Genomic DNA, 11,985 nt, shown 5'->3' with positions numbered 1-11,985 from the left:
CAGGGACTGTCTCCTTGGTACCTTCTCCAAGCACTACATTTACAAGAAGCAACAGAGGGTCCTGTGGCACCTTTGAGACTAACAGAAGTATTGGGAGCATAAGCTTTCGTGGGTAAGAACCTCACTTCTTCAGATGCTTGTGTTTTTGGTATCTCCGCTCCCTGGTCACACCCTCAAAAAGGGATTTGCGGAGGACAGAAGGTCATTGTGGCGAGGGAATTTTCATTCTGCTGCAGAAGCCCTCTTGCAGAAAAAGTATGCTGTGGAAAGCAGGACATGCAGCCCCAAGTTACCATGGTGACCCAACTAAAGCTAAATATGAATAAGACCCACAGCAAAAGCGATCTCAGATTTTTCCCAGACATTCATAAAGCAAGAGGCAAGAGGGCTGGTATTTTTGAAAATATCTGTAGTTTTATTTGTCTGAGACAGACCAGAGCTGCAGAGACTGTTCCAGATGTTAAGCAGTCTCCTCTTTAGCAATACGATCTTTCTTGAGTGGTCCCTGCAAAAAAACACCAAACAAGCAGTTACCTAGCAGAACTGACCATCTCCCCAATGTTGGAGACCCCATCGTCCTCAATACCTCATTGTGGAAGGTTATTTTTGCTTTGAACCACCAATGAAGACCACGATCAAAGGCCTACTTGTGGTGCAGATCTTAGCTTAAGTGTGTGGCTGAACTTGAAGCAAGCAGCAGAAATGGAGGCTGGTGAAGCTACACTGCTATGCACCATCTCAAATTAATTTAAATATAAAATCTGGCACCACCTAGTGGCAAAGCTAACTTTAGAGCCATCATCACTGCCTCCTCTTTCTGAGAAAGCACTAAACAGCTTATAAAGAGCTCCACCTCTTGAAAGCATGCAGTGTGAAATGGTGGAGGAAATCTTAGGCAAAAACTGGTTTTGCCACATTAAAAACTTTCAAGGTTCAAGAAGGGACCAGAGATCTGCTGCTTCTCACCAAGGACAGATCAGATACTCCATGTGCCATGGGCAGAGACAGCCTACGCTGCTGCCTGCAGCAACCTCAGCACTGTTCCCCAGAGCGGTTCTCAGAAGGAAGGCAGCATGGAATGTCTCCTCATGCCTGTCGGACACTGTGTACAGTGCTAGTTCCATGGCCTCATCACTGAACAGCCCATATACTGAGGTGGAGACAGCATCCAAGCCACACCCAGCCCCATGTAACAAAGGCTACGTAGATGAAATGAGTTCACAACCACAAGTCTTGAAAAAAGGAACCTTCCACAGGATTCCAAACTTCATCTGGACAGTTACACGGCCTTGGAACAAACCCCTGTGCTGTGCTTCATGAGTACACGTGTGCCAGTGACCTAATGGCTGAGTTAACAACTGCAGTTCTCACTGTGGAAATACACTGCATTGGCATCGACCCATGCTTGTGCAGCCAGACAATACAAAGGTATGCAATACAAAGCTGAGCTCCAGGATATCGATGTCCTTACCATGAAAGCCTTCTTCTCCTCCACGGTCTGGAAGCGGCCATGACCAAATTTGGAAGTTGTGTCAATAAACTTCAAGTCAATCTTCTCCAGGGCCCGACGCTTTGTCTGCACAAGCAGGGACTGTGGGGGAAGAGACATGTTAGAATGTAGCAGCCCAGTCACCAATTTTAAGCACAGGATCTGCATTCCCTGCTAGAATTTGCCATAATTGGATATTTTCAAATGAAATTTCTATGGGCAACATACACGATTCCAAACCACCATCACGGCAGGGAGCTGAAGAGCCTGGTAACACCAGCAGTGTCAGAAAGTCACTCAGTTATATCACTAACCAAGGCGGGAGCACAGGGGGCTGGAGTGGTCACCACAGGTTAGCATTAATAGGCAGAAGGAAAAGCTAAGCCATTGTACAAGAGAAGCTTCATGAGCCACAAGAGTTCTCAAACCCAATGGGGTCCTTCATTAACAACCAAATAGGACGTAGCATTCTGAAGAGATCAATAGCCCAGCTAGTCCAGTGTCCCAGCACCGGTAAATGTTTCAGAAGAGCATTTCACTAGCATTAGGCAGCGTGCGCTGTGTTAGGGCAGCACTTTCTCTTCCCAAGTCGTCTTCTCCTCTAGCTTGCTATGGAAAACCCCCAATTATCAAAAACAATGTTCTGGGGATAAAGGGACTCTAATTTGAAGCGTGAGGCAAGGCAGAACAGAGAATCCTGGCTTCCTCCCACAGATTGGCAAAACCAATATTCTTGCATTGCTCACCTTGCGCAGAGTTAGGACTCTCTTCTTGGTCCCAACCACACAGCCTTTCAACATGATAAAGTCATTGGTCACTTCACCATAGTGGACAAAACCGCCCTGAGTAGAGAGAGGATGGTTAAGCACACTGTACCATGCAGAACTAGCAAGTTCTGGCCTAAACTGAACAGTGCCTCTGATTTTGCTGCTGTTGGGGTTCCTGCACAGCACACGTGCTGGCTGTAAAGAGGTCACGGCCAGCAGAGCTCCCTACCAGGGAAACCCCCAGGGTAAGGGAGAGTCCCTGGAAGCATAGGAACAACAGCCCTGTGCAGCCTGACATGAAGGGCAGACCGGAGGTGGTAAGTAAGAAGTGTGGCCAGAGCTGCAGCTATTTTGTGCTGCTGGACGGCTCCACAGGGAGCTGTGGCAGCACAACATATACTAGAGCAGCCTCAGGAACTTTTAGTCCTTTCACCCTGCTAAGTCATAGGCTCCAACACAGGGATTATGCTTTCCCAGCAAGCCACAAGCTACTGTTCAGTTAGCTCTTCCTGCCCCCACCTCTCCACTTGTCCTGCCTGGCTGCATATTGCTCTTCCACTGCGCAGAGCTGGCACATTACAGTGGCTCATCCCCGAAGGCAGACAGCATGACTTATAAATGCTTCACCACTCAGCTTCCTAAGACTTTCCAGAGCTACAACCTGGCTAGCCACTTTGCCCTAAATGAAATCCCCAGCTACCACTGATTCTCTCTTCAGACGAGAACTAAAAAAAATTCAGGCCTAAAGAGGCTAACATTTCTTTTAATTTTTTTGGCTAAAAATTCAGTGTTCGAAGCCTCTGTGAGGACCTTCTAGTTACACACTACTGAAAAGCAACCATTTAATGATCCACAGCAAGAGCTCACTGTCATGGAAACGAAACTGAAAGCTTCTCCAGCTGAAAACAGCAGAGAATTTTAGGTTGATAGAATTATCCAAGATGAAAACACAGGAGCCCAATTTTTGCAAAAAGTTGCCTGGGGATTCTAATGCCCAAGAGTGATCAGGACCATGGTTAAGGGACAAACTTGAAGTCTAGACAATTTTAATGAAGTAGTTTCTGGTCCTACACCTGCTTGAGTTCTCCCTCCAATCCTTGTGGGTTTTACCACAGGTGTTACTTGTAACCATCATAGGTAAAAAACCTCAGACACAGAAGTGTCATTTTTAAGTTGACAGCATTCTCTTAAGTTGCAACCAACACAGCTCAACAATCCACAGTACTACACTGCTACACTTGTTCAATATTGATAGAGAAGAATGCAACCTAAGGAATCAATATCATTCCCTGCAGTACCTGAGCGTTTCCTTATTGACTACACTTGAATAAGCTGTGTGGTTTATGAGATCACAGTCCAAGACTGAATTCCCATATCCTTCCCACACACCAAACCTTTAACAGCCGGAAAGCCACTCACCAGAGGGTTAATGCTCTTGTCCGACAGATCATAGTCAGTTGATGCATTGTTTTTGATCAGCTTTCCATCCTTGACTTGGTAACCTTGGCCAATCTTGTAGACCTACGATGACAAAAAGAAAACGCTATTTCGCATGTGCTAGGAGAAATGGTTTGTCAGAAGCAAAAAACCTAATCCAGAAACAGTAGTTCAAACCCATATGAAGTTTGAAGTTTGCTGAGCACAGAGAAATGTAGAAAACAAATGTGGCTAGTGTTTAGGTGCAGTAATTAAGAGCCTCAAATATTGTCTCTACCATGAAACCAATGCCTCAGTCACTGCATTTTAACTTGTCACTAGGGCATCCTATTAACAGAAACAAATCAATAGTATTTTAACTTCCTGAAAACTCGTGTACAAATGTTCTTGGCCACTTACTCGTTACATTAAAAAAAGTCTTAATTTCAATTATGCTGAATTTCCTGATTTCAACTTTTCATTACTAACTGAAACAATACCTACTGTTTTGACAGTACCACAGCGTGTTTTATGTGAGTGGGTTAAAGTAGCTTCGTCCCCATTTTTATGGATGGGGGAAAAAAATAAAAAGTTTAAGGGTATGCCTACACAAGAAAGAAAACCCAAACCTGGCCGGTGCCAGCCAACGTGGACTCAGGCTGCAGGGCTGTTTCAATGCCGTGTAGACTGGTGGTTTTCCAACTTTTTTTCTGGTGACCCAGTTGAAGAAAATTTTTAATGCCCGCGACATTTCTCTGTCTGCAAATGGGAGGGGCTCAGGGCTGGGGTAGAGAGTTGTGGTGTGGGGGCGAGGGTTGCGAGGTGGGGCCAGGAATGAATGGTTCAGGGTGTGGAAGGGGGCTCTGGGCTGGAGCATGGGTGCAGGGGGGGGTCAGGGCTCTGGGTGCAGGCTCTGGGGTGGGACCAGGTATGAGGGGGCTGGGGTACAGGAGAGGGTTTGGGGGGCTCAGGGTTGGGGCAGGGTATTGGGGTGCAGGCTTACCTCAGGCAGCTCCCAGTCAGCGGCGCAGCAAGAGTACTAAGGCAGGCTTCCTGCCCCACCTGGCACCATGGACCGCGCTGCGCCCCGGAAGTGGCCAGCAGCAGGTCTGGCTCCTAGGGGGAGGCGTGCAAGCAGCTCTGTGTGGCTCTTGCCGACAGGCACCGACCCCTGTCTCCCTCCTAGCTCCCATTGGCTGCTGTCCAGCCAATGGGAGTGTGGAGCCGGTGCTCAGGCAGCACACAGGCCCCCTGCCTAGGAGCCAGACCTTCTGCTGGCCACTTCCAGAGCGCAGTGTCAGAACAGGTAGAAACTAGCCTGCCTTAGCCGGGCAGCACTGCCGACAGGACTTTTAACGGCCCAGTCAGCAGTGCTGACCAGAGCTGCTGCGACCCAGTACTGGGTCCTGACCCACAGTTTGAAAACCACTGGCGTAGACTTCTGGGCTTGAGCCGGAGCCCAGGCTTTAGGGCCCTGTGAGGTGGGAGGGTCCCAGAGCCTGGGCTCCAGCCCAAGCCCGGAAGTCTACACAGCAATGAAACAGCCCTAGGGCCCAAGTCCCACGAGCCCGTTTGAGCTGCCACAGGGCCAGACGTGGCTTTTTCTTTGCTGTGTAGACATTCCCTCAGTGACTTGCCCAAGGTCAGCCATGCAGTGGCAGAGCAGAGAACAGAACCCAAGTGTCCTACACACTGGACAACTCTGCCTCCCTTTTTGGTGTGACTATTCATCAGCCTCTCCTACTCCAACTGGTTTGCTGTGATATTTGTTTGCATATAAATAGGGCCCTACCAAATTCACGGTCCATTTTGGTAAATTTCATGGTCATCAGATTTTAAAAATCTTTAAATATCTGAAATGGTGAAATTTAATGTGAAATTTCAGTGTTGTACCATGGTAGTCCTGTCCAAAAAAAAGGGGGGTGGAGGGGTGTCGCAGCACTGCCACCCTTACTTCTGCGCTGCTGCCTTCAGAGCTGGGCAGCTGGAGAGTGGCGGATGCTGGAGGGGAACCCAGCTCTGAAGGCAGCACCATAGCCAGCAGCAGTGCAGAAGTGAGGATGGCCTGGTACGATAGTGCCACACTCACTTCTGTGCTGGCAGTGGAGGTGGGTCTGATCTGGCCCCGGGAGCAGCCCATGCAGGAGAAGAGGAAGTCCCATCCCTCCGTAGCGTGGTCGGGACTAGCAGCTGGAGTCTGGCACACAGTAGGAGCCCCCCAGTTGGTGTGCCCCCAACCCTACCCCTCCGCAGCACTCAGTGGTTAAAGGGAACTTGGGCTGCCTGTGTGTGTATGGAGGTGGGGGGGTGACCACAGTGCCCCCCCCCGCAACCACTGTGCCCTGGGCAGTCACCCACTCATAAGGCCATCCCTGCCCCCCTGCAAAAATGTGATCATCTCTCCCCACCCCACCCCCCGTCATGCCACCCTTATTTCTGTGTTGCCACTGTTGGCAACGCTGCCTTCAGAGCTGGATGGCTGGGAGCACCACTGCTCTCTGGCCACCAAGCTCTGAAGGCAGCGCAGAAATAAGGATGGCAATACCACAACCCCCCTACAATAGCAAGATTTCATGGGGGGAGACCAGATTTCACTGTCTGAGACTTTTTCACAGTCACAAATTTGGTAGGGCCCTAAATATAAAATACAACTAAGCAGCTTAAGTGCTGGTCCTAGGCACAGCCTGAGCTCACTGTAGACCACTGTACATTCAGCTTTCATGCTGATTACAGGAGTCTAGAGAGAACCTTCATCTTTAACCAATATGAGTAAGTCTGGCCCTTTCTGCCCTTGTGTCTTGCCCAACCGGGTTGGGGGGGGGGGGGGGTGCAGATCTGGCCATTTCCATTAAGCACCAATACATGCGAACAAGTTGTAGTACTGGCAAGTAATAGTAAGCTGGGGAAGCTGAATTACTTTGCAGGGTTGCTGGCCGCCAACTCTAGTCAAACAACTAAACCCTGAACTGTGGTCTGAAACCTTCCGTCTGCTTGGCGATTCTGCAGTGACCTTGACTATCCACTGAGGGGAACCAGGACTCTAGTTTGTCCAGGACACTTCAATACACATCTCAGACTCTTACCTTCTTATTAATTTCTGTGCGATGGTGGTATCCCTTCTGACCAGCTCGGGCTACAGAGAAAGCCACGCGAGCAGGATGCCAAGCGCCAATGCAGGCTACTTTCCGCAGACCCCTGTGGGTCTTGCGAGGCAGCTTTTTGGTATGCCAGCGGCTGGTGACCCCTGAAACAGGAAAACTAAACATTACAGCATTGTAGGACTGTCGTAACTGCTCAGCTGTGGCATATGCCTTCATTACAGAGGTGTTTATAATTAACCTGGGACAACACTATGCACACTGTTTGTGGCTGTTACGTAAAGAGAATGTGTATCCAGTGCAACACCAACAGAAATTTGGATCAGTGTAATGATTAGGTACGGGTGTTGTGAATTACAAGACTCTGTGGAAGACCCACCCACAGCTGCCCATGTTTTCCCAAACTATTCCTTGGGTGCTGTTCTCAGAAGGAAGGCAGCATGGAATGATTCCTCATAGATGTCGGATGCTGTGTCCAGCACGTATTCCATGGCCTCATCATTGAACAGTCCACTTCTGATGTGAGAGCAAAACTGAAGATACCCCATCTGACCCATGCCCTATGTACCAGGGCAAGAGTGTGGGGGGATTACAAACAACTCTTCACTAAACTCTGGGTTCTGGTCAGACTGAAGCATTTGAGAAACAAGAGGGAGGCAGCCATGACATCTACCTTTGTATCCCTTGCCCTTGGTGACTCCAATGACGTCTATCATCTCATCTTGGCCAAAGACAGTTGACACAGGGACCTGCTGTTCCAGCTTCTCCCGGGCCCAGTCCACTTTCTCAGCAATGGTGCCACCATTCACTTGGATCTCCATCAGGTGAGACTTCTTCTGCCGCAGCGGAAGCAAACGCATCTGGAAGACAGACCTAAAATTAGCTCTATAACCCAGACAAAGCGCTGAGATCTCTAGTGCAATCTCTGTCTGAGATTCACATCCTGGGTCTGATGGATTTTTCCACCTCTGCTGTATCCCAGTCACAATATACACAATGCTTGGAAGACTGAAGCTCTGGGGTTAAGGGCAAGAGTTATCAAGGCTGTACAATGGCAGACAGGCCTAAGTTTCTAGCAGCCAGATCACCAAAGGGAATGAGAAGAAAAGCAGCAGAGACACAAGGTGGGTTAGGGAATATCTTTTATTGAACCAATTTCTGTTGGTGAGAAGCTTTTGAGCTTACAAGTAATATATGCCTCACACCGCCCTTACAGCTGGTCGCCAGGCTGAGGATCTTAAAAAAGGACTGAAGATAAGGCTGTTACCCAGTCCCAGAGGCTTAAGTAAGGTCACATAACGCACCCAGTATTCTATACTATATTTGGGAAAAGGGGGACTGACATTAAAATGCTGACAGCAGCTGCAGCTCCCTCTTTGCTGCTTGCCACAAGAGACCATCTCTAATATATTAAAGTCTTGTGACCAGACAGCTTACTCCACTTATTGCCACACAGGAGATCCTGTTACATTCCTCAGTCTGGAAGTATTTGGCACTCATGCAGGGGTGAGATTGGGGGGGGGGGGGGAGGAGAGAGAGCTTCACACTGCTTAGCAACGACCTGATTAATCTGGATGATTAATAAAAGCCACTGATGGTCTCCACAGGAGAGCACTGCCCACATATCCTTGGTCTGAAGCTATAGTAGCCATCCATTTTTTAAAACCAAGTAAAGGAGATTTCCATGGGGGCCCAGAGGCTCCCAGGACAGGAGGCTAAAACATTCAATCCTATTTCTAGCTGTAACTATAATCTGAAAGAGGAGGTGGTCTAGTTGTCTGAGCACAGAATGGAGCCCAAGAACTCAAGTTCCAATGCCAGCTCTGACACACAAAATATACACGCACGCACCAGGGTGCTGTTGACAATCCAAACTCAGTTTTCACACCTGTAAAATGGGGATGGGGCGCCTTACCTTTGAGGGGTACAGCAAGGATTTATTAGTGGTTTGCATAAGACTTTGAAGTCAAGCATAATACCATACCCAGCTTTTATACTGTGCTTTTAATCAGTAAAAAACAAAGTGCTTTACAATGGAACTCAGTACCATTAGCCCCATGTACAGATGTGAAACCGAGGCACAAGAAACAAGAGGGGCAGTGACTTGCTCAAGTTCACTCAGCAGACTAGTAGCTGAGCTGGGAATAGAACCCAGGTCTTTGGAGTTCCAGTCCAGTGAGCTATCCAGTAGACCACACTACCTCTATAAATATTAGGCATGAACACTGAACACCAGATTTGGGGGGACAAGGAATCTGAGAGCAGCAGTGGAGTGAGTTTCTGTGGACAATGGCAGGACACCCCTAGCCCTTGTGGATTCTGTACCCCCAAGTCTGAGCCCTCTTTATGAAGGAGGCAGAACACTCACCTGAGTGTGAGCTATGACCCGGATAACCTGGCAGTACTTCTTCATGCTATTGAAATCCTTCTCTAGCTGCTTTTTGCCCTCCTCATCCTGCCACTTCTTGCAATACTTGGTGAAGGCCTTCTTCTTGGACTTGTGCCTTCAGGAGCAGAGTACAGAGAGGGTATGGCTTAGCCCTTCATCAGTCCCCCAAGGAAAGGGGGGTGAGCGGAAGGAGCTGCCACCCGAGTTGGTTTCGGCTCATTGCCAGCTTCTAAGGAATCTTTTCCACCAGCAAGCGGAGCCTGGAGCTCATCAGACAGAGGCTGGGTTGCCAGAGCTGAGCGGAGCTGCCATGAATTCATCCAAAGCATATTAGCAAACAGTATAAAACATTCACAAGATATCAGAGCAGTGCTCTGCAACAATACAGTGCCTATCAGTTGATTATCTGTTGCCTTAAAATACTGCTGTAAATACTCTTGCCTTGCTTCCAAGTCTACAAAGTCCTACATCTTTCAACCCTGACTTATGGTTGATGTAAGAGGACACCAATGCAATACCCAAAACACCATTCATGCGTTCATTTGGGGTATCCTGGCAGTGTGGGAACTTCAAGAAGAGCATCTAGGAGAAATCCTTCCTAATCCCATAGGCAAAGGAGAACCTGACAACCCCACTGGAGCCCTATTGTCAGAGTGACCTTATGTGAAAGCATGACAGCAATGCATGGAAGAGTGATAAGAAAAAAATCTTCACCCCTTCCCTGAGAAAAAAGGACTATGCTCAAGACTCAACAATCAGCAACAAACACCAGAGGCAATTTCCTTATGTCCATTCATGGAAAAAACATGCATAGTGTGTTCATGCAGACATCAGACAGTTAACTTGATCCCCAAGCCCCACTATAAACAGCACCTGACAAGCATTAAGCAATCCCTATTCCAGCCAGTTGCTGTTTTATACTATTATGTGAGGAGACAAACTTCAGCCTAGCACCTAGATCCCCAAGGGCCAATCATTAGCTGTGATGTGGGAGCCCTGAAGTGAACAATTCAGACTAAACTACAATACCACTACGCTCATTCAACAAAACCAGCAATGCAAGAAACAGGCTCTGGAGGCTAGATTAAATGAGGTTCCTCGCTCCATGTTTTTTTACCAGTTCTTGTAGAAGCGTCTCTTGCACTCATCACTGATGTGCTCAGCAAAGATGGTCTTGAAGGTGCGGAGGCCACGGGGAGTCTGCACGTAGCCCACTATGCCCACAATGACCATGGGAGGAGTCTCTACCACAGTGACTGCTTCTACCACTTCCTTCTTGTTCACCTCTGGGAAGGACAAAAACACATTGTGCCAGTTAGCACCATAGCAGATGAAACACACACCCCCAAGTATCAGGAGGGTCCAGTGACCCCTAAAGGTCTTCACGCAACTGGAGTCAGTGGGCTTCACGGACCAGGGGACCCTGATTAGGCACCTTAAAGGTATAATGGTGACTAGATGCTATACTAAAACCCAAGGTTGGCCCTGTGGTGTAAAATGGAGAAGCCATTCTAACTGAGCTGGGTGGTGGTTGGTAACAGAACTACATTCAGGACTCGACAGTCAGCAAAAAGCGCCAGAGGCGATTTCCTTATGTCCGCCCGTCGAGAAAAGATCATCATAAGTAGTCTGCTACAACACAGCTCTACCAGCCCAGCAAGCTCCTTGGCAAGTCACCCACACACCCCAAGAACAGCAGTTACAGTAAAGTAAGACACCGACCACCAGCTAGGCACAAAGTCTGGAACTGGTGAGGAGGACATATCCATTAGCCATTGGGATCTTGCTTTTATAACTAGCAACTGGAAACAACAGTTGAGGAGCCATTGTAAAGAACATCAAGGACGTGGCAGAAATCAGACTGGGAATCAAACCTAGGGACCCATGTGAACCTGACAGTCTCCTCCCACTGCCTCAGTGTAGGAAAAAAAGCTGTACAGTGACCTCCTATAACAAGAGCAGCAGAGAAATACATACTAGATCCAGGCCTGTCCACTTCCCGGACAATGTGGGTCATGCCAGACTTGTACCCAAGAAAGGCAGTGAGATGGATGGGTTTGCTGGGGTCATCCTTGGGAAAACTCTTCACTTTGCCCCGATGTCGACGGCTGCGTTTGCGGGGCAGAAAGCCAAGGGATCCATGTCTGGGAGCTGAGAACTTACGATGCGACTACAAAAAAAGAGACATACTTTTAACACTCATGTTGCCCGAGTGATTAATTTGCCCTTAATAGCATACTAGTTGCGGTCTCTCTCTTGCTCCCTTTGAGAGAGAGGGCCATTACACAGGCATACCAGTATGTCCTGCTTTCTAGAAGTTCCTCTCTCCACCAGCTCTCCTGTTTGGAGTTTAAGTGTGTTACCATTTTAGAATGGTGAATACATCAGGGCCTTACATGTGTCAATCAGATTTGTTCACATGAGTGAGGAAAATTTAAAGACAATACAAAGATTTTTTGGAGGATGAGGTTCTGAACCCCCAAAGTGCCATTCTAGTTAAATGTCTACTAAGAGGAAAGCAAAAATGCCACAAATGTTTTGTCAGGGCAGTTCTCCACAAAGAAACCCTTCTCGCCCTCCCCCACCATGTGCATGTGAATGGACACACATGGGAGTCCTTACAGATTACAGAAATTAATAGCAAAATGTGATTCTACTCTGAAAAGTGACAAAATCTGCTCCGTGGAGTCCAACTTTGTTGGAATCACTTATTTTAGATGAAATGTGATTAGCTTACAAAAACAAGGTTTTCTCAACTGCCAGCTCTGCGCACTCATCCCAAGATGGGTTACATAAGATCCTAAGAATTGTCAGACCAACTCAGGC

The 11,985-nt window shown here is 48.0% G+C and overlaps 1 protein-coding gene and 2 non-coding genes across 3 annotated transcripts; all 3 read right to left on the bottom strand.

The window, feature by feature from the left end:
- Positions 1 to 392: 392 nt before the first annotated feature.
- Positions 393 to 11,327, bottom strand: RPL3 (ribosomal protein L3). Its single transcript, XM_054031323.1, has 9 exons — positions 11,137 to 11,327; positions 10,277 to 10,445; positions 9,139 to 9,274; positions 7,444 to 7,630; positions 6,756 to 6,916; positions 3,676 to 3,777; positions 2,236 to 2,331; positions 1,472 to 1,591; positions 393 to 505 (listed from the first exon to the last, which is right to left on the bottom strand). The coding sequence occupies exons 1-9, from the start codon at positions 11,174 to 11,176 to the stop codon at positions 461 to 463; spliced, it is 1,056 nt and encodes a 351-aa protein (XP_053887298.1). The 5' UTR covers positions 11,177 to 11,327; the 3' UTR covers positions 393 to 460.
- Positions 1,051 to 1,143, bottom strand: LOC128830694 (small nucleolar RNA U83B). Its single transcript, XR_008443653.1, has one exon. It is a non-coding gene; the product is annotated as a small nucleolar RNA U83B (small nucleolar RNA).
- LOC128830693 (small nucleolar RNA U83B) lies at positions 7,188 to 7,280 on the bottom strand. The gene has a single exon (XR_008443652.1). It is a non-coding gene; the product is annotated as a small nucleolar RNA U83B (small nucleolar RNA).
- Positions 11,328 to 11,985: the final 658 nt, after the last annotated feature.

The sequence above is a fragment of the Malaclemys terrapin genome, chromosome 1, assembly GCF_027887155.1.
Source record: "Malaclemys terrapin pileata isolate rMalTer1 chromosome 1, rMalTer1.hap1, whole genome shotgun sequence".
Lineage (NCBI taxonomy): Eukaryota > Metazoa > Chordata > Testudines > Emydidae > Malaclemys > Malaclemys terrapin.
The sequence above is the reverse complement of the archived record's forward strand: the minus strand, read 5'-3'. Positions and strand labels throughout refer to the sequence as shown.